This window comes from Myotis lucifugus, unplaced genomic scaffold (genome assembly GCF_000147115.1).
Source record: "Myotis lucifugus unplaced genomic scaffold, Myoluc2.0 scaffold_28, whole genome shotgun sequence".
Taxonomy (NCBI): domain Eukaryota; kingdom Metazoa; phylum Chordata; class Mammalia; order Chiroptera; family Vespertilionidae; genus Myotis; species Myotis lucifugus.
In genome coordinates this window covers 5,136,484-5,164,146 of record NW_005871076.1, presented here as the reverse complement: position 1 = coordinate 5,164,146, position 27,663 = coordinate 5,136,484, and the positions used below count along the sequence as shown (strand labels likewise).

General features: G+C 47.6%; 1 protein-coding gene across 1 annotated transcript; it reads left to right on the top strand.

Annotated features, from left to right (window-relative positions):
- Positions 1-2,872: 2,872 nt before the first annotated feature.
- Positions 2,873-16,213, top strand: SLC4A9 (solute carrier family 4 member 9). Its single transcript, XM_006086498.3, has 22 exons — positions 2,873-3,311; positions 3,651-3,811; positions 4,099-4,212; positions 4,643-4,698; positions 4,909-5,066; positions 5,329-5,416; positions 5,722-5,876; positions 6,107-6,223; positions 6,385-6,559; positions 6,728-6,861; positions 7,004-7,266; positions 8,154-8,212; positions 8,626-8,814; positions 8,930-9,043; positions 10,201-10,362; positions 10,490-10,668; positions 11,363-11,435; positions 12,822-12,890; positions 13,160-13,333; positions 13,895-14,050; positions 14,399-14,499; positions 16,088-16,213. The coding sequence occupies exons 1-21, from the start codon at positions 3,031-3,033 to the stop codon at positions 14,450-14,452; spliced, it is 2,931 nt and encodes a 976-aa protein (XP_006086560.1). The 5' UTR covers positions 2,873-3,030; the 3' UTR covers positions 14,453-14,499; positions 16,088-16,213.
- Positions 16,214-27,663: the final 11,450 nt, after the last annotated feature.

Here is a 27,663-nt window from a genome sequence, read left to right as displayed (position 1 = left end):
GCATTTCAGTGTATGATATTTTCTTTCTTCGTCACTCTATGTACAAGGTCTGTTTTATGTGCATTATTTCATTCAATAAATCCTATGAGGTAAGTACTTTTATTATTCCTCTTTTGCTGATAAGAAAACTCAGGAAGGGCTTTGCTCAAGGATACCCAGTAAGTCTGTGACTGAGCCAGGATGTGGCCCCAGTCTTAAAACTCCTGGGTCAGGCTATTTTCCGGTGCCCAAACCCAGGTCTGCTTGCCCACACCGCACACCTTCCCCGCCTGGGAGACTGCTGGTGCCCACAGGCAGACTTTGGGTTCCTCCTTGCATCCCTCACCAACCTCCCCATCTCAGGGCACTCAGGGCTCTCGAAGTGGAAGAGGGATCTGGGGAGAGTGGAGGCATGGTGGCCCTCTACCCACAGGCATTCTTGGGAGCCAGGGTAGTTGGAGCCGTAGAGAGGGCAAAGACAGACCATCTGAACTCTGGCTAGAGTAGGGGAGTGGGAAGGGAGGGGGTGTGTGTGAGGGGGTAGTCACACCAAGCCCATGCTCCTGTCCCCCTCAGACTTCCTTGAGTCGCCCCTGAGCTTGGGGCACATTCCTGAAGGGGGTGGTCACAGGATTCCAGGCCCTCTCAGGCCCTAAACCAGTTTCTATTCCTCCTGAGACTGAAACCAACTCCCCCCTCAGACTCAGCACCCTGTCCCCAACTGGTAATAATCATAGTGACTCACTCCTCTAATTCTTGCCCTGTGAGCTCCTTGGACTTGGGGCAAATCTCTCCAAGTCCAGACTGGGGTTGGTGGGGAGGGCTAACGTGAGTCCCATTTCTCAGGGAGGAGATGGGTCCCAGGTATCTAGTGGGGGTTTTGCCCACATTCAGTTGAGCCTGCTCAGCTCTCTCTCCCCATCCCTGTTGCGCTCCCACAACACCCCATCCCATCAGGTCAGTCAGCTGTGGGCCAGGATCCCTGGAGGCCCAGGACCCTTCCCTTGTCCTCTCGCCTTCTCCGCCCCCACTCCCGCCACACCACCACCCCCACCCTACGGATCCGGTCCGCGGGGAGTAGCACCCTCGTGTGGCCTCCAAGAGAAACGCATCTCATTCCCCAGCCCCACCCTTTCTATGCGCTCATTGAACAAGTATTTATTGATGGCCAGCCACTAGGTGCTCTAGGGGTAGCGGTAGAGATTATAGATAAAATACCTGCTCTGTGGATGGTACAGTCCAGTGTGTGTGTTGAGGGGCAGGCAATAAACGATAAACAAATAAATAACCGGGGCAGTTATTACAGTGGTAACTGCTAGGAAGAAAATAAAACAGAAATGTGAAGAGTGACTCAAGAGGGAAACTCAGGACAGGATGGAAAAGTAAAGTATCCTTGAATAGATACCATCTGAGATGAGACTCAGATGACAGGGATCCAGTCATGTGAGGGTTTGGGGGAAAGCTTTCCTTGCAGAGAAAAGAGCTACGCAAAGGCCCTCAGGCAGGCACAGGCTTTGCAAAACAAAGGCCAGTGTGGTTGGAAAGCAGAGAGCAAAGGGAGCATGGTATGAAATATGGCCAGGAAGGTGGGCTGGGGCCAGACTATCGAACTTGTAGGCCATGACAGACTTTAATTCTTCTAGGAGTAATGGGAATGTACTGGGTGAGTTGAGCACAAGACTAATGTGGCTAGATTGACTTTTGAAAGGACCCCTATGGCTGCTGTGTAGAAAATGTACTTTAGGCCCTAGCTGGTTTGGCTCAGTGGATAGAGTGTCGGCCTGCGGACTGAAGGGTCCCAGGTTCGATTCTGGTCAAGGGCATGTACCTTGGTTGCAGGCACATCCCCAGTGGGGGGTGTGCAGGAAGCAGCCGCTCGATGATTCATTCTCATAATTGATGTTTCTATCTCTCTCTTCCTCTCTGAAATCAATAAAAATACATTAGCCCTGACTGGTTTGGCTCAGTGGATAGAGCGTCGGCTTGCGGACTGGGGGGTCCCAGGTTCGATTCCGGTTGGGGTCATGTGCCTTGGTTGGGGCATGTGCCTTGGTTGCGGGCACATCCCCAGTGGGGGGTGTGCAGGAGGTGGCTGGTCAATGTTTCTCTCTCATCGATGTTTCTAGCTCTTTATCTCTCTCCCTTCCTCTCTGTAAAAAATCAATAAAATATATTTTAAAAAATACATTAAAGAAAAGAAAATGGACTTTGGGCAAGGAAGAAAGAGTGGGAGCAGGGAGATGATTGCAAGAGATTAGAAAGCTATTAAAACAATTCAGGGGAGAAATGTTAGCAGCTTGGATCAGGGGAGTAGTGTTGGAGATGGGCGATGTGGTTGGATGCTGGGCCTGAAGGTAGAGCCAACAAAACTTGACAATATCCCACATTCTCCTTTGCTCATTCAGCTCCAGGAACACCTTCAAACACACACACACCCTAGCTGGCTCCTCCATCTTCACCAGGGGGTTCAGTTATCAGGGCAGACCCCAAGGACATAGTTAAATTGTGGAGTATCCAGGTGTTGTTTGACAAAAGAATGTAAGACTCAGCCACTATGTTCTTCATGAACTGCTTCCACTTTCCACCATTACCCACTTAATGGGCAGGGCCTCTACCTGCTGTTTCCTTTTCCCTGCCTGGCTTCTATAGACCCAGTTATTAGTTAGGTCTCTGTTTGTCCTATTGAGTGCCCTCAGGGTGTGTTGGTGACAACCAAAACAGTTCTGAGTATTTGGTGTTTTTATTTGATACAAAATAGGGGGCAGCATAATCTGGCCCTGTCAATTCTCAGACCCAGGCCAACAATTTACTCCTATTTATTTACACAAAATACTGTGAGGTCAGACGTGATCCCACAAAAAATGCACACAATACTTTTGGCCCCAGCTAGGACGTTTCTGGAGAGCCTGGGAGAGTTCAGGCTACCCTTGCAAACACTCTCAGGCCAGTCAGGGATGGGGAAAGCAAGCAGGGGAGGAGGCAACCCGGTTGGCTCTGGAGTCAGCAGGCCTTGCTGTGTTTGTATTGTGTTGCTTGGGGGGTACATTATAAATGCAGCCAGTCCAGGGGCTCCTGGACTCAGAACCCCAGACTGTACCAGTTCCAAAAGACTGCGCAAGCCTCGCCGAGATGAAGCTGCCGGGCCAGGAAGAGTTTGATGTCTACAGTGCTCATGAAAATGTGCCCACAGGAGAGCTGGACAGCGGCCCAGGCTCTGGCCCCGGCCCTGATGGCTCCTCAGACACTGGGGTACCCAAGGACCCTCTGCTCTTCATTCAGCTGAATGAGCTGCTGGGCTGGCCCCAGGCGCTAGAGTGGAGAGAGACAGGCAGGTGAGTGAAACCCAGGCCAGCTTTATGTGGTCCTCCCCCTCCTCAGCTGGGGCCTCCTCCATGACCCCAGCTCTTCCTGTAGGGGGTGTTCTTACCCCCAATCAGAAGTTCCTCTCTGTCCACATGTCAGGTCCCCACCCTCTCTGATGCTCAGCTTCTCCGCGGTCTAGTTTTGAGTTTCCCAAGACCCCAGATGAGAGGTGACTGCGAAAGGAGGGCATACACTGCATCACTGGGGTCACGTCTCCCTCGTCAACTTACCTTCCTTGGCTCTCCTGTGTCCCCACCTGGACCTGGAGAGGTGCCCCCAGTAACACTGTCCACCCTTCTCCACGGCAGGTGGGTGCTGTTTGAAGAGAAGCTGGAGATGGGTGGGGGCCGGTGGAGTGCCCCCCATGTGCCCACCCTGGCGCTGCCCAGCCTGCAGAAGCTCCGCAGCCTTCTCATGGAGGGCCTTGTCCTGCTGGACTGCCCAGCTCAGAGCCTCCTGGAGCTCGTGGGTACGCTGGGGCCCTCTGTAGGGAGGACCTGGGTAGCCATGCCACCATTTCCCTCAGATTTCCCCCAAAAGTATTGGAATTCTCCAGGGCCCACCACACCCACCTTAGGGATTATCCATCCCTGTCACTAGGAGGAGATGGAAGAGCAGAGTGAAGGAGAAGTTCCCTGGCTCCTCCACTCCCTGAGGCTCCCAGGAGGGAAAGTGACCTGGGCAGAGGGGACAGGGGAAGAATTGGGGGGCAGGGAGCTCTCAGGAAAGGGCTGGAGCCCCACCTCTGCTCCCCAGAGCAGGTGACCAGAGTGGAGTCGCTGAGCCCGGAGCTGAGAGGGCAGCTGCAGTCCTTGTTGCTGCAGAGACCCCAGCACCTCATCCAGACCACACGCACCAGGCCCTGCTGGGGTAAGAGGCCCATCCCTGGGCCCAGAACCAAAAATCCTCGGGTGGGAGGGTCCCAGATCCCCCCTGCACCTTCCTGGACCAGGAGTGGCCTAGCCTCGGCTTAGACCTCCACCCTCCACCCAGGACTCATGGGCAAGAGGGAGCGGGAATAATGATGAGGGGAGAACGGAGGGGCTAGAATCGTAACAGCCAGAGCTTTGTGAAAGGGTGTTCTTGGTAGGCACTGCACTGGGAGCTTCTCATTTAATATTTACAAGCACCCTTTCGGTAGTACCACAATGATGTCCATTTTCGTGATGAGAAAACGGAGGCTCAGAGGGGGGAAGGATGTGCTCCTTTTCAGAGCTTGTCAGTGGAGCTGGTCAGGGAGTCCTGGCGGGTCCATTCCCAAAGCCGATGCCCTTAATCACTGCAAAATCTTGTTTTAAAGGGTCTGCCCGTCCAAGAGAGGCTTCCCGCGATGAGGAGGCCCCCCTGAAGGAGCAGGTTTGCCGCCCTTCCTGGGGCAGGGCTGAGACGAGGCGCAGCCCTAGGGTGTTGGGGGTCTCCAGGCCGTAGGGCAGGGCTGGGACAGGGGGCAGGGCTGGGACGGGGGGGCAGGGTTAACAGGGGCCCACCCTCCACTGGACTCCTCATCAGCCACCATCCCCTCCCCAAATAAGCTCTCATCCTCTGTGTCTCCTTGACCCCCATCAGCGTCTGAACTCCCTGAGACAGAAGCTGCCTCCAGGGGCTGAGGCCGGGGCTGTGCTGGCAGGAGAGCTGGGCTTCCTGGCACAGCCACTGGGGGCCTTTGTGCGACTGCGGGATCCAGTGGTGCTGGGGCCCATTACTGAGGTGCCCCTCCCCAGCAGGTGAGGCTGCGGAGTGGGAGTGCGGGATCCTGGAGCCCAGAGAAGGGCCGTTACTGGGGAGGGGAGTGCGAGATCTCTGGTCCAGTTCTCTTGGGGTGTGTGGGGGATGGTGCGCAGGGCCTGGGGAGGGGTTAGTGGTCAGGGCAGCAAAGTGGGTGTGCACGTAAGTGTGTGTATGGGGGCTGGTGGGGAGGTCAGAAGTCAGGACTTCCCTATGCCATATTAGCCTCTGACCCTCCCTGGGGCTTGGCTCCTTCCTCAGATTTTTCTGCCTCCTCCTCGGTCCCCCCACACTGGGAAGGAGCTACCATGAAATGGGCCGAGCGATGGCGGTCCTCCTCAGTGACCCGGTGAGCTGGGCAGGCCTGTGTGTGTGTGTGTGTGTGTGTGTGTGTGGACTCTGTATGTATTAAGTACAGCAATGAGGCAGAGAGTGGCTTTGTGTGTGTGAGCACGAGGACTGGAGTTTCCTTGGCTACCACTGTCGCCCCCTTACCTAGCACAATAGGCAACCCGCAGATACTGAAAGCCTGCATTGGGACGAATGCTTGAATGATTGGTCTGCCTATGTGACTCGTGTGTCTAGTTTTGAGACTGTGAAAATGGATGTGAGAACTCAGATATGCATTTGCTGCCGCTCTGTGCCTGTCCCCAGCAATTCCAGTGGTCAGTTCGACGGGCCTGCAACCTTTATGACCTTCTGGCAGCCCTGGATGCCTTCCTGGAGGAGGTGACAGTGCTCCCCCCAGGCCGGTGGGACCCCACAGCCCGGATTCCCCCGCCTAAATGTCTGCCCTCTCAACACAAAAGGTATCCGGGGTAACCATCCCATATAGATCCTTCTCTCCCCACAGTCTTGGGTCCAGTTCCGCTGTTGAGGAAGGGAGGGGATTCCAGGAAAGGAACAGGGACTTACCTTGGAATTTGGAGGCTGCCCGCAGGGATACGAGCAGCCACCAGGGGGCAGGGCGCCATGAACTTGGCTCCCAGTCTGCGGCTAGTTGGAGATCCTCAGTCACCTGGGTTCCCCTTCCCTTCAGGCTCCCCTCGCAAATACAGGAGGTCAAGGGCCCCTCTGCCCGGCGTGGGTCTCCCGCCGAGGACAGGCACGGCCACCCGCCGCAGGCACCCAGCCCGGAGTTGCAGCGGATGGGCAGGTGAGGCGAGCTGGGGTAGGAGTAAGGATCGGTGTACGGGGCGGGGGAAGGGGTCCCAGGAGCATAGAGGTGTGTGCTCACTGACAGGGGCTCAGGGGCAGTAGTGGGGAGAGGGGCGTGGGGTGTGGAAACCTGTATCATTGACGACCAATGGGCGGGAGGCTGTTTGGGGGCCTTGTCCAGGACGTCCGGAGGAAGGCCTTGTGGTACCCCAGTGACTTCTTGGACGCCCTGCACCCTCAGTGCTTCTCCGCTGTGCTCTACATTTACCTGGCCACCATCACTAACGCCATCACTTTTGGGGGGCTGCTGGGAGAAGCCACCGATGGTGCTCAGGTGGGTAGGGATGTGGAAGGGGGGCAGGCACAAGCTTTGGTGTTCCCGCAGCCATGCCCTTCGCCCTTCCCTGGGACTATGGGTGGGTGAGGAGGCCCCTGGGAGCTTGGGTTCCTGTGTTGAGGACTCCAGGGTCCTGTGCTGACAAGGCCCCATGTTGGCCCCTAGGGGGTGCTGGAAAGTTTCCTGGGCACAGCAGTGGCAGGAGCTGCCTTCTGCCTGATGGCCGGCCAGCCCCTCACCATCCTCAGCAGCACGGGGCCAGTGCTGGTCTTTGAACGCCTGCTCTTCTCCTTCAGCAGGTGGGACTCCCTCACCTCACTGGCCTGATCCTGGCTGAGTCAGTAGGGGAGGATGGAACTGTCTGGCTCTAGGGGCACCTGACCTGGGTTAAGTGGGGAGCAGAATGGCCCTGCCAAGCCCTGCCTGTCTCTCACCCCCCAGAGATTACAGCCTGGACTACCTGCCCTTCCGCCTATGGGTGGGCATTTGGGTGGCCACCTTTTGCCTCGTGTTGGTGGCCACAGAGGCCAGTGTGCTGGTGCGCTACTTCACTCGATTCACCGAGGAAGGCTTCTGTGCCCTCATCAGCCTCATCTTCATCTACGATGCCGTGGGCAAAATGCTGAGCTTGACCCGTGCCTATCCCATCCAGAGGCCTGGCTCTCCCGCCTACGGCTGCTTCTGCCAGTACCCAGACCCTGCAGGTGGGTGAGGGAAATAGGGAGCTTGGCAAGATAAGGGAGGATAAGGAGGGAGAGGGTGTCTCCTTGCTCCCCACTCCCCACCCCCCCGCCCGCCTCCCCGGTTACATTCAGCAAAATTCTGAGTACTTACCCAACAACCGCAGCACCTCCCCCACTACGATTCAAAATCAGGTGAAAATAAGTCACAGAGCAGGCCCAATACCATCTTTATTTCTGACAATGCTGATAGAAGAACATGGTTATATCCATGGGTAAATGAGCTTCCTAACAATAAAACCCAAATTAAGTAGACTTACCCGCTTGGTCATGGTCACACTGGAAAAGGGACTGTCTTGCTCCAGAGGCGCAGTTAGATGCAAGTGCAGGCAGCTTACTCCCAAGAGCAGGGAAGGAAAGGGTGGGCCAGGCATGCCCAGCTTCTAATCCCAAGCTCACCAATCAAATAAATGGCTGCTCTTCCCCTTGGACTGAGGGACTGAGCTAGTGGAGAGAAGCTCAGAGTATTACACTTGCATATATCCCTCCACATGACAGAAACAGCAGGACTGGCGAAGAGGTGTCCCTTCAAGAGTGCCAGTCTCTGCGCCAGGCGTGAACAAGACCAGTTCCGCCCCTGGTGGATTTGTATGCTCATCCCTTGAGCAAATGTTTGCTGGGCGTCTGCTCTGGCCAGTCCAGCTGGGCACCAGGGATACAGATAAGTAGAGAATTTGAAGGAGCCAGGGCACGAGGCAGTGTCCTGAGGAGCAGACATGGTAGCTCTTGGAGTCAGCAGACAGATGAGCCAGAACTTTCTGGTTCTGCTGGACCCATGAGATTAGGCTCCGGAGGGCTGAAGAAGGTTCCCAGGGGCGGAGCACACACCCAAATTCTTCTCTGCTTCCCAGGAAATGAGTCTCAGTGGACAAGGACAAAGCCAAAAGACAGAGACGACCTCTTAAGCACGGTGAGACCTGTTCCTGGGAAGAAGAAGTCAGTGGTTTCAGGCTCTTTCCATCCCACAGGCTAGAGCAGTGGTTCTCAACCTTCCTAATGCCGCGACCCTTTAATACAGTTCCTCATGTTGTGGTGACCCCCAATTTCATTGTTACAAATTGAACATAATTAAAGCATAGTGATTAATCACAAAAACAATATGTAATTATATATGTGTTTTCCGATGGTCTTAGGCGACCCTGTGAAAGGGTCGTTCGACCCCCAAAGGGGTTGCGACCCACAGGTTGAAACCGCTGGGCTAGAGAAACCCTCAGAGGTCACCGAGGAACCTCTTGTCCTGGGCCCTCGGCGTCTCACGGGGCATCAGTGGATGCTTGTGCTGCCTGCGCCCATAACCTCACCCCTGACCACCACTCCATATAGGACCTAGGCCTGGTCAATGCGTCCTTGCTGCCTCCACCTGAGTGTGTCCGGCAGGGAGGCCACCCTCGGGGCCCTGGCTGTCATACAGTCCCAGACATCGCCTTCTTCTCCCTCCTCCTCTTCCTTGCCTCCTTCCTCTTTGCCATGGCCTTCAAGCATGTCAAGACAAGCCGCTTCTTCCCATCTGTGGTGAGTGTCAACTCTTGCTGTGGGAGAGGACTAGCTCTTGGCCTTGGGCCCTGCCTGTGAATGGGACGGGGTGATGGCAGGCCTGAACCTGACTGAGTGTCCACTGTGTGGCCAGGTGCGCAAGGTACTCAGCGACTTCTCCTCAGTCCTGGCCATCCTGCTGGGCTGTGGCCTTGATGCCTTCCTGGGCCTCGCCACGCCGAAGCTCACGGTGCCCAGAGAGTTCAAGGTGAGAGCTGGGAGAGGGAAAAGCAGGGCCAGCCGACAGGACCTTGGAGGGGGAAGATGAATAAATTCCATAATTCACCTCCTCTAAGTTTCTGTTTGCCCTTGTAAAATAGAAAGAGTAATAATAATGGCCTCACGGAGTTGTGAGGATGAATGAGATGCTGCTCTAGACACATAATAAGCAGAGAATACTCAGTAGCTATTATTATAGTATGGAGTTAAGAGGATGGGTTCCCTCCAGTCAGCTGGCCTGGGTTTGAGTTCTGGTTCTGCCACTTCTTAGCTGTGTGACCTTAGGCAAGTTAACCCACATTTCTGATCTTCAATTTATTCCTCTATAAAATGGAAATAAATAACAATAGTTCCCACTCATAGGTGTTTTGAGGTTTACAGATAATAGTGTAAAGCACTTGTCACAATGCTGGGACTGACACATACCAAGACCTCACTATTGTCATGGTTTTCCCTACCCTTGGCACGGTCCTACCCATTCCACTACTCCCCACTCTCTATTTTGACCCTAGTGAAGTGGGGGCTCCCTCTCTAGGCATAACAGTGCACAGATCAGGGCTTAGCACCTTGGCACCTACACTCTGTGCATTTGGAGCCCTCCCTTCCAGCTTCCCCGAAGACAGGACAGCAGGGGGACTCCAACTCAGGCAGCCTCAGGGACTCAGAACCCAAGACAACATCTGGGGCCCTGTCCCCCACACAGACGCTTATAATCAGAGCAGACGCAGACACACCCAGCCCTGCCCCTGCCCCAGATCAAGGCAGGTCTGAGCCTGAGTTGCCCCACCCTGGATGCTGAGAGGGGGTGCCCAGGGAGGAGAGCTCTGTACACTAAGAAGGATGGGCAGGCCTCCGCTACGCCCTCCTCCTCTTGCAGGGAGGGAGGGCCCAAGAGAACCAAAGTCCAGAGCCCCTGGCTCCAGCCCAACCCCCTAGCCGGTTCCCCTCCTTCTGCCCTCTCTTAAGGTACTGGGATGCTTTGAACCAGCTATGCACGCACACACACTGCTCCCACATAGCACCCAGGGCCTTGGTGGGGAGGGGCTGTGGTAAGGGAGGTTGTGGAAGAATGCCAAGGCTGGAGTGTCCAGGTGAGGTGCTCTTGGGAGACCCTCTCCAGTATGTCCATGGACCGTCCTCCCCCAGCCCACACTACCTGGGCGTGACTGGCTGGTGTCACCTTTTGGAACCAACCCCTGGTGGCTGAGTGTGGCAGCCGCTCTGCCTGCCCTGCTGCTGTCTATTCTCATCTTCATGGACCAGCAGATCACAGCGGTCATTCTCAATCGTGCCGAATATAGACTGCGGGTGAGGCCTGTCGGGAACACCCTAGACCCCTGGACCAAGGGACAGAAGCCCCAGGGTGGGTTCCAGGTTTCCCCTCTCCCACCCCAGGGGGCTAGTTTCATCCCAATTGCCCCACCACTACCTGCAGAAGGGAGCTGGCTTCCACCTGGACCTCTTCTGTGTGGCTTTGCTGATGCTGCTCACATCCGCGCTTGGGCTTCCCTGGTATGTCTCAGCCACTGTCATCTCCCTGGCCCACATGGACAGCCTTCGGAGAGAGAGCCGAGCCTGTGCTCTGGGGGAGCCCCCCAGCTTCCTGGGCATCAGGTGAGGCCGGTACTCAGGGGGCTGGAATGAGAGGTGGGCAGCAAGGTCAGGTAGCAAGGGACAAGGCAGAGTTATTCGGGCAGCTTAAATTCTAAGCTGGTAGCTCCAGAGGGCTCTCTCACTGCCCAGGATCATGGGAGTGGGGAGAATGGGGCGGGGTGAATGGGCTCTGAGATGGGTGTGTCAGTCTTCCCTCTCCTCCTTCAGCCATGGGACTGGGAGGGCCGTGGAGGCAGCCAGGGCTGAGCAAGGGTGAGGTGCCACCTCATAAACCCACTCAATGTGGAAGCACCTCATTGATGTTATAAGGTAAAACACCACAAAAACAGTTTTGTAACTGCTGGAAACACAATCTGTCCAAAGTATGGGAAATCAACTTTGTAAACGGAAATGAAAGTCTTTATGGCAGTGTAGAAATTGCTATTTTTTCAACAACAACAACAAAGAAAAAGGAAAGAAAGAAAAAGAAAAGAAAGAGCAACGATGAGCTTGAACTGATGGAGAGGCCTGGGGCCCCCATACTGAAGTGCCCTGCCCCTTCCTCTCCAGTTTTTCACACCAAGCTAAGGTGACAGTCGGAGGATCCCTCCATTTCTCCCCTGCCAGGGTCTATAGTGGTGTCTGGCTTGGGTCTCCAGCCTGGGCACCCCAGGGGCTCCCCCAGACCCTGGCTAACTCTTCCCTCTCCCCACAGGGAGCAGCGGCTGACAGGCCTGGTGGTGTTCATCCTTACAGGAATCTCCATCTTCCTGGCACCTATACTCAAGGTACATTTGTTAGGCAGGCTGGCGTCAGGGGCAGGGTAGTAATCATAAATACAAGAACTGACATGGGCTGAACACTTAGTGCATGTTTCTCCATACCTGGCCTCATTCAATCCTCACATTAACCCGAGATGCATGTGCCTTTTACAAATGAGGAGCCTGAAGTTTAGTAGCTCACGTAGGTCACTAAGAGAGCTAGTTTCTCAGATCTGAGAACCCAAACTCTTACCAAGTAGGCTTTCTACCCAGTGTACAGGGTGTAGGAATGCCCTCCCCGCAAAGGCCAAGCACTGCCCTCGCTCCAGCCTCCCAACAAGCCTTAGATTCAGAGTATGATCATCACACCCCACAAAAACTTTGAGGCAAAAGCGCTTCACTTCTTCCTCACCAGAACCATATGTTTAAAGAACACCTTCTGTGTGCAAGGCTGTGCTAGGCACCTGGGAGAAGGCGGGGAGAGGAGAGTCTTGAGAAGGAATGTAGAACCAAGCACCTGCCAGCAACACCCACACACAAACAAAAGTTAACGAGTAATAGCAGAAAGGTTCAACAAGCCAAGACAGCGAAGCAGTCAGGAGGGTGTGGAGACTGGCCCACAAGAGTCACTGGCAGGACCACAGGAGGTTAGGGAAGGGAAAGGTCACCGAGGCTGGGTGAGAGTGGAGTAGTTGAAAGAACCAGAAGGACCAGATGAGCAGCTTCCTAACGAGGTGACTCCCATTCAGCAGCTATTTACCGAGCATAACCCTATGCCAAGCACAGTCTCAGGACTGGGGATGGAGTGGTGATCAAAAGAGATCCGCCAATCCTTGCAGTCTGGTGAGAGGAGACATGAAAAATAACAACAATAAAACAGGATAATTTCAGATAGTGATCACTTCTATGAGGAGTAAAAGAGAATAAGGTGATTGCGTGCCAGGGCTCTACTTTAAATGATCAGGGAGGACCTTTCTGGTGGGCCATGAGTAGTGAGAAGGAAGTCAGGGCATTTTTAGGTGGAGGAAAATAGCAAAGCAAAAGGCCTTGCAAGGGGTAGAAATAAACTTGGGTGTGGTGAGGGAAGGAAAGGAGGTCAGCATAGCAGGAACAGAGAAAGCAGAGAGGAAAGTGATGGATAAGATTGGAGAGGTCAGCTAGGTAATGGGTAAGTTACCAAATCTCTCTGAAGCCCAATTTTCCCATCTGTAAAATGGAGCCAATTACAGAATTTACCGCATCTGACTTATGTGAAGATTCTCATTAATCAGGCACATAAAGTGGGAAAGAAAGACATACACCTGGATAGGCTTAGATGCTGGGTGCTAGAGGCTGGGGCTGGAGCCCAAGGGGGACACCTGGGCTGCTGGCAGAGCTCAACTCCTTTGCTGGCTCTCCACTTCTTTCTACCAGTTCATCCCAATGCCTGTGCTCTATGGCATCTTCCTGTACATGGGGGTGGCAGCAATTAGCAGCATTCAGGTGAGCCCACTAAAATCACCATGAAACCCCACTCCTCCTTTCCTTTCCTGCTGGTACTTCTTGCTTGCACTTGCCACCCCCCCCGCCCCCCCCCCCGCCCCAGTCCTCTTCCTGTTTCTTCTGGGCAGAGGGATTCCGCTGCCATGCTCTGGGTGAGGAGGGGGCCAAGGGAGTCTTCTGACTGCCCCAGTGCTGAGCTTTCATGGCTAACAGTGACACTCTCCAGGCTACCTAAACACCCTGCTCTCTTCCTCCTCTTGTTCCCCCAGTTCACCAAGAGGGTGCAGCTTTTATTGATGCCAGCAAAACACCAGCCAGACCTCCTGCTCTTGAGGCACGTGCCTCTGAGCAGGGTCCATCTCTTCACAGCCATCCAGCTTGCCTGCCTGGGTCTGCTTTGGATAATCAAGTCTACACCTGCAGCCATCATCTTTCCCATCATGGTGACTCAGGGTTGGGTGGCATCCTGGGGGGTTCCTGAGAGACTCTGAGCCTGGGAGGGTGGCCAAGGCTTCCATAAGAGGAAGTCTCTTCCCTCTTTCCTTTGCCCCTGGCTGTGCCTGGTTGGGAGTCCTAGGGCAAATAAAGATGGCCGAGGGATGCCAACAGATGGGCCCTGGGATACCTGATTCAACTCCTTTCCAGGGAGAGATAGAAAGCCCAGGAAAAAACTGAGGCCCTGGGAAAGGAAATGCTATCACTTTTGTTCCATAGGGAGGTGATCAAATAGGTAGTTCTGGCTTTGTTGTTACTCACTGAGGAAGTTAAGAGCCACGGGCTTTGTATAGGACCAATCTGGTCACAAGTCTCTAAACTTTCAGGGCCTCAGTTTCCTTCTCCGCACAATGGCAGAGTAATTATTATATCTACTCATAGGAGTGTCTTAGCATTCAGTGAAACAATACACAATGCCTAGCACATTGGAAATGCTGAATAGATGTTACTGTTGTTAATGCTCCTCCTGTTGTTGCTGACAGCCCTGGGTTTTGTTTCTATCCCTGCAGTTGCTGGGCCTGGTGGGGGTCCGAAAGGCACTGGAGTGGGTCTTCTCACCACAAGAACTTCTCTGGCTTGATGAGCTGATGCCAGAGAAGGAAAGGAGCACCCCTGAGAAGGGGCTGGAGCCAGAGTACTCGTTCAGTGGAAGTGACAGTGAAGATGTGAGCTCCAGGATGGGCCCTCTCAGGAGCAGGGGGCGGGGGGCAGGGGTGGGGGAAGCACTGTCGTCCAGGAGGTGTCCCTGAAGTCTAGTATCCCTATTAAGCCTGAAGATCTGGTCAATACAGTCACTCCCCTTAGGCACACGGAAGAGGTGGGGAAATCTTCCTTCTTAAGGCAGGGCCCTGGTTTATAAGCCCATGGGGGTGGAAAGGGCTGGGGATACAACCCTGATCTTTGTGTTTGTCTCAATGTGGGTTTATATCCTTTCACTCTCAGGTCCCTTTCTTTCTGTTGTCTCTGCCTTTTTTTGTCTATTCCCAACTCATCTTGAGATCTCTGTTCCACAGTCAGAGCTGATGTATCAACCAAAAGCTCCGGAAATCAACATCTCTGTGAATTAGCTGGAGTAGGAATCTGGGAGTGGAGACTCCAGGAAACTGAGCATGAGGTGAGGGTGTGAGGGAAGTCCCCTTGGTGTCAAGAATGAGAATGGGGGTGGGAATGAGAGCTCAGACCAAAGAAACCTCCAGTGTGTTGACTAGCCCTGTTTTCTCTTCATGCTCCAATCTCTCATGAACCCCAGAGTCCAGAAGTGGGTAGAGGGAAGAAAAAACAAATGAGGTTACCTGGGCTTGGCTCCCTGCGGCCACTAAAGTATGGCCAGTAGAGGGAGCTCAAGCTCACACCAAACTGGATGTGGGGTTGGGAGGTGGGGAAGGGAGGGGTGCAATGTCAGAAGAATGGAAAGGAGAGGGGAGGAGAAAAGGGAGGATAAATTTCCCTGAAACTTTCCTTTGCCTTTGGAGGCTCTTTCCTAGGCTGCTGAGAAACACACTCCAGACAAGTGGAAGGATTCTATCACTTGCCCTCTCTGCCATTCCTTCATTGTATTCATCCATTATCAAAATATTTTCTGCCCTGGCCAGGTAGCTCAATTGGTTACAACAGCATCCCAATAGGCAAAGGTTGCAGGTTTGCTATCTGGTCAAGGCACACACGGGAAGCAACCAATGAATGAATAAATAAGTAGAACAACAAATCTCTCTCTCAAGTCAAATTGAAAAAAACACACCCCACAACATTTTCTGAGTACCCATGGAGTATCTAGGTGCTAGAGATACAGTAGTTAAGACAATCATGGTCCATGACCTCTGGAAGTTAAAATCCCAGCGGGAAAGACAAACAGGTAACTGTTAGAGTGGGATAGTGCTGGGTAAGGGAAAGCATGGGCGGTGTGAGCAGAGGCCTCTAAGACCTTCTTGGAGGGTGGTAAAGGGGGTGGTGGGAGTTGGGGAAGACTTCTAAGAGGAAGTGGTCTATAATTGGAAATCTGAAAAATGAATAGAAGCTAGCCAGGACAAGCTGAGGCATAACATGTACAAAGCCTGGAATACCCCCCACTTCTCCCCATAAGCTGAACTCTCTTTTGGGCCAAAGAACACCCTCCTTTCCATGCCTCTCAGAGCCCCAAAGCCTACCACTTGCAACAGAAAGTTCTGGGGTTCCAGGGAGATTCAATGACTGGCCCAGAATAAGATCTCCTGGGCTTTCCTTATGCCCTAGCAAGGCTTTGCTTTGTTCTTTGCCCTACTATGTCCCTGAACACTTGCTCTGACCCTACCACGTCCTCTCTCAGTTCACAGGTGTTTACTCAGGAAGTCAGGACATTGTTGGCCTTTGGCTTAACTGCCAGATGCTCAGTCAGCTGGGAACCTGGAACAATGGGTCAAGACTAAAAGGCAGCTGGCCAAGACCTCAGTCACCCTCCTGAGCTGGGCTGGAGAGTGTCAGGGAACAAGCAGGTTTGCTTTGTGGTTAGGAGAGGCTTGTAAGCCGGAGGAACTGTCCAGGCCCCATTCACCCTCTACCCCATTAAAGGGACCTGAGTCCAGAAGTCCTTCCCATTTTGAACTTTCTGTCCTCACAGATTCTCTTTTATAGAATTGGTAGGTTGTCAGGGAATTCTTCTCTGCTTGAAAAAAGAGAGACAAAGTCCCTCTTTCTAAAATAAGTATTCTTCCTTCTATTTTAAACAGGTTTTTTTAAACATCCTATATAATAAAAGCCCAGCAACCGAATGGCAGAATGACTGGAACGACCAGGACAACTGCAGCCCCTCACTCTGTCCGGCCCCGCCCCCAATCGGCTCTCATCGGCACCGGGCCTGTAGTATAAAAATAATGTTCTTATCCAGCCTGCATGGCTCAGTGGTTGAGCATCAACCTATGAATTAAGAAGTCACAGTTTGATGCCCGGTCAGAGCATATGCCCAGGTTGCTGACTCAATCCCCAGTGTGGGGTGTGTAGGAGGCAGCCGATCAATATTTCTCTTTCATCATTGATGTTTCTATCTCTCCCTCTCTCTTCCTCTCTGAAATCAATAAAAATATATTTTAAAAAAATAACGCTCTTGCCCAACCAGTATGACTCAGCAGTTGAGTGTCTACTCATGAACTAAGAGGTCACTGGTTTGATTCCCAGTCAGGGCACAAGCCAGGGTTGCAGCTTGATTCCCAGTAGGGGGCGTGCAGGAGGCAGCCAATTGATGTTTCTCTCTTCAATGTTTCTATCTCTATCCCTATCCCTTCCTCTCTCTCTAAAATCAATAAAAACACAATGCTATTTTTTTAACCACAAAAGTAAAAGAGATTACTAAAAAATATAGAAATACTACAGAACTGTACAATTTTGAAATGGAAACCATTCTAGAGATAACCAGTATTCACACTTTAGTGTATATTTTTCAGATTTATTTCAATGAACACATTACTATTTTTATTAAAATGGGATTACACTGCTGAGTTCCTTAACATGCTTGTTACTGAATATGCATTGTATATTTTCCCCATGTCATATACATATATATTTCATTCTTTTTTTGTTATCTGCATAGAATAATAACCTTTAAATTGAAAAAGATATCATATATATGTATATATATACATATATATCTAGATATTTTATATATATTTATAAACATATATAATAAATATATATAAATATATATAAAATATTTATCTAGATATTTTATTTTATATCCTATCTAATAAAGAGGGAATATGCAAATTGACTGTCACACCATCACAAAGATGGCGGCGCCCATAGCCACAAGATGGCGGCACCCAGTCCCCTCTGCCCTGCCGGAATCCCACAGTCCTTTCAGCCCAGCTGGGGGGGCAGCAGGTGCACAGTGCAGCTGGACCCACCCTCAGCCCCCCAGCCCCCCAGAGCTGGCTCGAGGTGCAGGCAAGCCTCGGATGGTGGCTGCCCAGCTGCCCAGGGCCGCCCGAGGCTCAGGTATCCAGGGCCGGCCAAGGCTTGTGCTACTGGCAGTGGCAGCAGCAGAGGTGATAGGGGCATCGCCTTCCCCTGATCACCGGGTCACCTCCTCTCCCTGAGGGCTCCCGGACTGTGAGAGGGGGCAGGCCAGGCTGAGGGACTCCCTCTCCAGTGCATGAATTTTCATGCACCAGGCCTCTAGTGTGTGTGTATATATATATATATATATATATAATATCTAGATAAATATTTTTGGCAAATCCAAGAATTTCTCCAGAGTATATACCCAGCTATGAATCTAAAGAGTAATGATAAAAGCACACCTCTGTATCCAACACTCATGTTATGAAACAGGATTATTTCTAGTCCTTCAAAAGCCCCTCTGTTCCTCCCAGATTCCATCCCCAATTCCAGGTAAACACTATCTAAATTTTATGGTAATTATTTTCTTGCTTTTCTTTATAGTTACAAACCCATTATTTTTCTTAAAATATGCTTTTATTGATTTTAGAGAGAGAGCAAGGGAGAGAGAGAGAGAGAGACAAACATCGATGTGAGAAACATCAATCGGGACAAGAGCCACACTGGCCAGGGCTACATTTATGTATTTCTATGTATTTATTTTTTTAGCCTATTTTTGAATGTTATATAAATGGAATCATAGTATATGAATTCTTTTGTGACTGCTTCTTTCACTCAACATTGTTTTGTGAACCAAACATGTGGATGTAGGCAGCTATAGTTTGTTTATTTCCATTGCTGTGTTGTATGATTCTACCACAGTTCAATTACCCATTTTTTCTATTGACTCATTGGTGAAACCATCTGAACCTGATACTTGCTTTGTAGAAGTTTAAGCTGATTCAAATTCTTTGACAGTTATAGAATTTATTTTTATTTTTTTTATTTTTATTTTTTTCGTGTTAATCTTCATTCTAGGATATTTTCCCATTGCTTTTTAGGGAAAGTGGAAGAGAGGGGGAAAGACAGAGAGAAACATCAATGTGAGAGAAACACATTGATTGGTTGCCTCCTGCACGAACCCTGACCAGGGCCCGGGCCAGGGAGGAGCCTGCAACCCAACCAAGGTACGTGCTCTTGACGGAATCGAACCCGGGACCCTTTGGTCCACAGGCCAATGCTCTCTATCCACTGAGCCAAACCAGGTAGGGTGGATTTTTTTTTTAAATTAAAGACATTATTTTTCTTAGAGCAGTTTTAGGTTCAAGTTATAGGATTCTCAGGCTCTTTATTTCTTTTTTAGCCAGTTTTGGTAAATTGCATTTTTCTAGAAATCTATTAATTTCATTTTTCATATTTATTGGCATAAAGTTATTATATTATTTATCTAGTTAATCTATGTAGCCCATTTAGCTATTTAGATATGGTTCCCTTATCATTCTTAATATTATTGTACATTCTCTTTTTTGTTCTTGGTTACTCTTGCTAGAAGTCAGTCTATTTCACTAGTAGTTTCAAATAGCTAACTTCTAGCTTTGTTGATCTTCTCTAATGAATATTTTTCTACTTTATTAATTTCTTCTCTTTAGTAATCCCTATAATTTTTCTTTAGGTTTATTCTGTTTTTCCAAAATCTAGCTCACTATTTTGAGCCTTAGTTATTTCCTAAATCTATAGCAGTAAGCACTACTGCTATAGATTTCCTTCAAAATACTCTTTTATCGGCATCCCACAATTTTGATACATTATTCTCATTGCCATTTCTAAGTATTTTCTAATTTTTACATGATTTTCTCTTTGACCCAAAAGTTAAGTGCATTTCTAAAAATTCCAAAGATATGTTTTCCCCCTTAATTATCTTTTTTGTAACTGATTTCTAACTTAATTGCATTTAAAGATTTGTGGGGCTAACTTTATGGTCTCACATGTGGTCATTTTTTAAATAAATGTTCCATGTGTGCTTAAAAATGTTTATAATCCAATTTTTTGAATAATTTTCTATCTATTTCTATTAGGCTAACCTACTAATTGTGTTGTTCAAAATATTCTATATATTTCACGACTTTTTTAAAAAAATATTTTTTTTATTGATTTCAGAGAGGAAGGGAGAGGGAGAGAGAGATAGAAAAATCAATGATGAGGATCCTGCACACTCCACACTGGGGATGGAGCCCACAACCCAGGCATATGCCTCAACCGGGAATTGAACAGTATTCTCCTGGTTTATAGGTTGGTGCTCAACCACTGAGCCATGCAGGCCAGGCTTTCATGACTTTTCTTTTTAAAAAAAATATTTTTATTGATTTCAGAGAGGAAGGGAGAGGGAGAGAGAGAGATAGAAACATAAATAATGAGAGAATCATTGATCGGCTGCTTCCTGCAAGCCCTCCTCCCACCCCAGATTTTTTTTAATCCAATTTAACAATCCAGCTTTTAATTAGAGAACTAAGTACATTTAGAACAATTACTAATATGTTTTGTTTTGTTTGGCTTTCTATTGTTCTGTTTTTGGTTTCTTTTCCCTTTTATATTTTTCTGACCTTAGTTTGGATTGATTGAGCTATTTTTGTCTATTTTTTCTTTTCCATTTCCTTCCCTCTACGCATTTGGGATCTGAGAAAAAGAGAAGTCAAGAATGACTCCAATGTTTTTGATCTACACAACAGGAAAAATGGAATTGCCATTCACTAAGTTCACATTTGGGCATTTTAAGTATGACGACTTTTAATTTTTTCATTTTCATTTTTTAAATATATCTTTATTGATTTAGAGAGAGATAGAAATATCAATGATGAGAGAGAATCATTGATCGGCTGCCTCCTGCATGCCCCCTACTGGGGATTGAGCCCACAACCTGGGCATGTGCCCTTGACAGGGATTGAACCTGGGACCCTTCAGTCCAAAAGCCTACTCTCTGTCCACTGAGCCAAACCAGCTACGGCAGTCTGTGACTTTTAGACAATCAAGTAGAGATGTCAAATAGGCAGGTGAACATGCAAATCTGAAGTTCATGGGAGAGATCTGAATCAGATATAAAAATTTGTAAGTTTATTAGTATCTAAATTATACTTAAAACAGACTAGATAAGATTTCGAAGGTTGTATATTAAGTTAGAGACCCAGGGACCAAATCTTGGAACATTCCAGTATTAAGAGGTAAGAGGTTGAGAAGCAATCAGGAAAGGAGGAGCCTGAGGACGGGGTAAGTGACATGGAAGCCAAAACCAGGAGAACATGGTGTCATTTTTGAAATAAAGAAATGTTTCAAGGAGGTGTTTCTGGTTACAGTTTATATTGGGGTCATTCTAACTCCTTACTTTTTTGCCAGTTCATTTGGGAATTTTAAAGTTAAAAATTACATTTAACCTAGCACTTTAATTGTTTTAGTTAGGAGATTGTTCAGAAATTTGAATACATACAATGACAAAAATGGAAATTCTGATGGCCCTTTTTAATGTTATAAAGAAGGACCCTAACACGATAGTCTAAGTATCTACTTACTAAAAGAAATACATCTCCAAAGTATCATTTAAATTTAGATTTGCATATTTACTTATTTCAATAGCATCTACATATTGTTGGAAAATCTTCATTTAGATTTACTTATTTAAATAGTCAACAAATACTCAACATGGACAATGTTGTATCAGATAAGGTTTCTGACGTCATGGAATTTATATTATAGTGAAGAAGAAAAGTAATAAGCAAAAAATAAGATACTGGCAAGTACTCTAAAGAAAATAAAATAGCCCTGGCCGGTTTGGCTTAGTGGATAGAGTGTCGGCCTGTGGACCAAAGGGTCCTGGGTCCGATTGTGGTCAAGGGCACATACCTAGGTTGCAGGCTCCTCTCTGGCTCAGACCCTGGTCAAGGCTCGTGCAGGAGGCAACCAATCAATATATTTCTCCCACAATGATGTTTCTCTCTGTTTTTCCCTCTCTCTTCTACTCTGAAAATCAATGGAAAATATCCTCGGGTGAGGATTTTTTAAAAAAGAAAACAAAACAGGGTAATATGATAGGAAATGGGGGAAGACATTAAGATGGATGTTCAGGGAAGGTCTCTCTGGGGAGGTGACCTTTAAGTTGAGACCTGAGTGACAAGAAACCAGACAAATCTGCCTGCAGTAAAAGCATGGTAAGCATGGACAGGGAACCCCTTCCGTAAGGGAAAGTTTTTTGAGGTCAGTACTGGCTTCAAACTTAGCCCTTAGCTTGCTCTGTCCAGGCCATGTGAGCCTGAGCTATTCCTTTCCTGGCACTAACCCATAGGCTTCAGTTTTCTGTCAGTAAAACAGGACCAAAAGCCTAGATTCTAGGGTACTGCTAGAGTTAATTGATGCTTATAACATTCTTTAAGATCTTTAATTAAAAGACTCAGGGCTGTACAGAGGGTTATTAGAGCCTCCCAAACCCATCGAAAATCTCTCCATCAGTAACCTAGGCCCTCTCCTGTCTAGTCTGTAGCTGTTGGACAATGGTTCTCAAACTTTTGTGGGCATTAGAATCAGAAGTTGTTATAATATGAATTCTTAGGCTCTTTGAGATTCTGGGTTCTTGGCTTCTTAGTTCTGTGTCCTTCAGTCCCCTTATCCAGTGCCTCATGTTTTCCAGCATGTAGATTTTTGTATTTGCAAATGGGCCTTGTGCATATATACTATGGTCAGAGACATCTTTGGTCATTTTTCCCAAGAGCAATCCAGAGTACAGATTGAAGGAGGCAGGAATTTGCCTGTATCTACTTCTCAAATGTCGACAGATGCTAGGAGGGTTTTGGGAAAACTTCTGAATAAAAGGAGGGAGGAATTGCTGACTGGTGCAAAATAGGAGAAGGTGAGTACAAGGAAAGTAATCCTGGTTTGAGGGCCAGTTCACTGCTCCTTACCTCTCTTCTTGGTGCTGAATCCCTCCTATAGGGACTGTCTAGGGCTTGAACAAATATTTGATTGATTGGCTGATTCATTCATTCATTCATTAAATACATATTTAATATCTATTATATGCAAGGCAGTGTTTTATGTGGAGGAATTCAGTTTCAAGTGAGACAAAATCTCTGATTTCCTGGAGTTTCCATTCTAATAGGGGGATACAGAAAGTAAATAAATATAACAATATATACACAAAATAACTTCAGACAGTGATATAATAATAATAATATCTGTAATAATAAAAGGGTAATATGCTAATTAGACCAGATGTCCTTCTGGACAAAGCTCGGGCTGGAGGGAAGCCTGGGTCCCAGGTGCCGGAGGGAAGCCGGTGCCAGCAGCCGGGGGAAGGAAGGCCTACTCTTGCACGAATTTTCATGCATCGGGCCTCTATTCGTGTAATAATATCGGCTAATGTGATAAAGAGGGAGGATTTGGTGAGTAACTACTTTAGATTGGGGGTTAGTGAGGGCTTTTCTGAAAAGATAATACATAAGCGAAGTCCTGAATGACAAAAAGAAGTTAGTCATAGGAATAGGGAAGAGGGAATGGAGTGGAAGCAGTTTTGGCAAAGGGAATATCAGTTCAAAGGCTCTCAGGCAGGAAGGATTTCACAATGTTTAAGAAACAGAGAGGAGGCCCATGTAGCTAGAGTGGAGGAGAGAAGGAGAGAATATCGCAAGATGAGGTTAGAGAGGATAGGATTAGGGTTGTAGGCTACCATAATGAATACCTTGGAAGAGACAGTGTGGGTGAGGCCTTGTCCCCTGGGGTTAGAACAGTAGAGGCCAACCCAGAATAGTCAAAACAATTTTGAAAGTAAAGAACCAACTTGGAGTACTCACAGTTTCTTATTTACAAAACTACAGTAATCAAGACAGTGTGGTAATGGCATAAGGAAAGACCTATAGAATTGACAGTCCAGAAACAAACCTTCATACTTTTGGTATATATATATATATATATATAGAGAGAGAGAGAGAGAGAGAGAGAGAGAGAGAGAGATTTCAGAGAGGAAGGGAGAGGGAGAGAGAGATAGAAACATCAATGATGAGAGGGAATCATTGATCAGCTGCCTCCTACATGCCCCCAACTGGGGATCGAGCCAGCAAGCCGGGCATGTGCCCTTGACTGGAATCGAACCCAGGACCCTTCATCCCGCAGGCTGATGCTCTATCCACTGAGCCAAACCAGCTAGGGAGGTCAATTAATTTTTGATGAGAGTGTCAAGACAATTCAAGAATAGTCTTTTCAACAAATGGTATTGGGAAAACTGGATATTTATATGCAAAAGAATGAAGCTGGACCCCTACCTCATATCATATGCAAAAATTAACTCAAATTGGATAAAAAACATAAATGTAAGGGCTAAACCACTTATTGGAAAAAAACATAGGTATAAGTCTTCATGACCTTGGATTTGACAATGGTTTCTTATATGATACCAAAAGCACAAGCAAGAAAATAAAATAAATTGGACATTGTCAAAACTTCTGTGCTCTAAATGATACTATCTAGAAAGTGAAAAGACAACCTACAAAATGGGAGAAAATATTTGCAGTCATATATCTGATAAGGATCTTGTATCTAGAATATATAAAGAACACTTACAACTCAATAAAAAGACAACCCAATTTAAAAATGGATATTAAATAAATATTGATCTGAATATATATAGACAATGAACACATGAAGAGATGCTCAACATCATTAGCCATCGGGGATTGCAAATCAAACCACAATGAGATACCATTCATACCCACTAGGATGGCTATAAACAATAAGTATTGGTGAGGATGTGGAGAAATTGGAACCACCATACATCATTGATGGGAATGTAAAATGGTGCAGCAGTGCTGGAAAACAGTTTGTGTTCCTCCAAAAGTTAAACATAGAACTACCATATGATTCAGTAATTCCACTTCTAGGTACGTGCCCAAAAGAATTGAAAGCAGGGACTCAAACAGATACTTGTATACCAATGTTCATAGAGGCATTATTCACAATAGTCAAAAGGTGGAAGCAATCCAAATGACCCAATAACTCAAACTGATGAATAAAAAAATGTATTATATCCATACAGTGAAATATTTCTCAGCCACAAAATGGAATGAAATACTGATTCATGCTACCATATGTATGAACCTTGAATATATCATTCTAAGCAAAAGAAGCTAGTCACAAAGGACATGTTATATAATTCCACTTATATAAAATACTCAGAATAGGCAAATCTATAAAGACAGAAAGTAGACTAGTGGTTGCCTAGGTTTGGGGACCTGGGGGATTGAGAGATAATAGCTAAGGGGTAGAGGATCTTTTTAGGAGTGATAAAAATGTTCTAAAATAGATGTGATAGTTATATAACTCTGTAAACCAACACAAACATAACAAAAGCCACTGAACTGCACACTTTGAATTGTGTAGTATGTGAATTATATTTCATTAAAGCTGTTAAAAATTTTTTTTAAAGGTAGGGGGCAGAGCCTGTTATCTAATTAGCAGGGCACAGCAAAGAGGTTGAAAATCTCTAGGGCCTTCAAGACCAAAGGAATTACCACTGCTGGGCAAGAACTGGGTAATTTTCTAATACCAACTCCAGGAACCAACCAGCTAAGTGAACCCAAGGGAAGAACCATGGCCTTGGGAGATTTATCCGGGTTGTTTTCATAACTTGTGTTTGTTCACCTCCCATGAATATATCCATGTCCAAAGGGGATACTGTATAGTGATACAGTTGTTCCCTCTCTTGGTCCTCTGTTCTTTCCAATGATAATGCATTAATTTCAGAGCTTAGCTCCAATATGGACATATTTCCTGTTTATTAATAACCTTAGGCTCACTGAGCTGGAAGATCACCTCATCTCTAAGATGCAGAAAGTAGGGTCCAAAGGAGAGTTACCTGCTCAATCACACAGCCAGTAAATGTTATAAAGGAGACTGAAATCATTCCTGAAAATTCCCCACGCTAGTGACCATATCCCCAATGAATTAGTAATAGCCTAAGAAGGCCAGGGCTCAAGTCAGGGGGAGGGGATGGATGGTAGGAGGCAAAGGAAGAGTGTAGGTGGAGATGGAGGTAGAAGGGGAGGTATGTGGAAAAGTACATACATTTTTTTCTCTTTTTAAAAAAATATATTTTATTGATTTTTTACAGAGAGGAAGGGAGAGGGTTAGAGAGTTAGAAACATCGATGAGAGAGAAACATCGATCAGCTGCCTCCTGCACACCCCCTACTGGGGATGAGCCCGCAACCCAGGTACATGCCCTTGACCGGAATCGAACCTGGGACCCTTCAGTCCACAGGCCGACGCTCTATCCACTGAGCCAAACCAGTTAGGGCCATTTTTTCTCTTTAAGCTTGATTTCTTTCCATGTTGGCCTTTTCTAGTTAACCATGTGGTTTTGTGGCCTAGAAGAATTGTTGGTTCTTAAAGGTTATTAAAGCATTTAGGTCATTTTAAGAAATGGGCCAGAGCAGGAGGAAGGGAATATGAGTATTGCTGTTTTGGGGGATGGCCCTGGCTCCTCTGCTGGAGTGTGGAGTGGACCTGCTGTGGCCTCTGACAGCTTGTCCTTACCATATAACTTCATGTTTTCCTCCTCCTCCTCCTACTCCTCCTCCTCCTCCTTCTAACACAAAACCACATCTTGATTTTACTTAGTAATACTGAGCAAGTTTTCACTCAAACAAGTGTGAAACCTGATAAATTATCTTACAATAGCTACCTTAAATGTACTAAAAATAAATAACTTAAAAACAACCATCTGAATGTGTGCCACTTGAGCGCCCCCATCTGCCTGACACCTAAGCCCACAGAAATGGAGGTGAAGATGGGAGTGACCTACCCTACATCGGCAAGTCTTCCTCCTGGAAATCACTGCTCTTGCTTAGGGCCCCACATTAACTGGTCTCCTGGGAGAAGGAGCAAGCAGCACCATAATCCATTTTAAGGGTCCTTATTCTGGGATGGTTCCATGGTTCTTTTTTTTTAAATATATTTTATTGATTTTTTTACAGAGAGGAAGGGAGAGAGATAGAGAGTTAGAAACATAGATGAGAGAGAAACATCGATCAGCTGCCTCCTGCACATCTCCCACTGGGGATGTGCCCGCAACCCAGGTACATGCCCTTGACCGGAATCGAACCTGGGACCTTTTAGTCCGCAGGCCGACGCTCTATCCCCTGAGCCAAACCAGTTTCGGCGGTTCCATGGTTCTTAAATAGCAGTTGGCAAATTCCACAAACAAGGGCTCCTGCATGCAGGCTCTCATGAGCTTGCCCTTGTCATCTCCCTGATCAAGGCTGACCATCAGCTGTCTAAGGTGTGGGTTGAGCAGTAAGCTTAATGCTGCAGACTCCCCTAAATTCTTTAAATTGTCCAAAGAAACTGTCCTCTTCCTCGTCACTATTGAGAAAATCAGCTACAGAATCATCATCATAATCTTTCTTTTCCTCGGGCTTTATAGTTTTTTGCAGTAAAAGCTGGTATTTTTTCCTCAACAAGACGAGTTTCGGCATGCACTGCTCTCTGTGCTACCGGAAACAGGTCACGGAGCAGTAGAGCACTCGGCAGGCCAGGCGGTGCAGTGGTATTTGGGCTTCTCCAAGCAGTTCACACAGAGGAGGATGCTACCACTGAGCATGCCATGGTCTCCCACTCCTGCTGCGCACTCTAACTTCATGGTTTCTAAATGAACTTCTTCACGGTTGGGAAGTTCCCTTACTCTCACCTGCCCTTTCCAAGTCTTTCTCTTAAAAATATAATTTTAAAAAAAATTGATTTCAGAGAAGGGAGAGGGGGAGTGAGCTAGAAACATCAATGATGAGAGAGAACCATTGATGGGCTGCCTCCTGCACACCCCCCACTGGGGATCGAGCCCTCAACCTGGTGCCTGGACTGGGAATCAAACCATGACCTTCTGGTTCATAGTTTGATGCTCAACCACTGAATCACACCAGCCGGGCAGTTCTGAAACTTTTTTGGTCTCAGAACCCCTATACACTCTTAAAAATTATTAAAGACCCAAAGAGCTTTTATTTAAGAATCAAAGAGCTCTTGTTTATGTATCTGGGCTTTATCGATATTTACTGTATCATGAATTTTAAAAAATCTGCAAGTTCATTTCATAAATGTCAACATAAGTAACATTTTTATGAAAAAATATTTTCCAAAGCAAAAACATTAATAAGAAGAGTGGAATTTTTAATGCCTGGCTTAATAAAAGACAGACGGATTCCCATATCTGCTTCAGTATTTAGTCAACTGTAATATAGTGTTTTAGTTTAAGAATACAAAGAAATCTGGACTCCTACAGATTCATAGTTGGAAAAGGGAGGAAAATTTTAATGGCTTTTTCAGATAATTTTGGTTATTCCCCTTTAATATCACACCAAAATTAAACAACTATTAGTATCTAGAATATATAAAGAACACTTTATTCT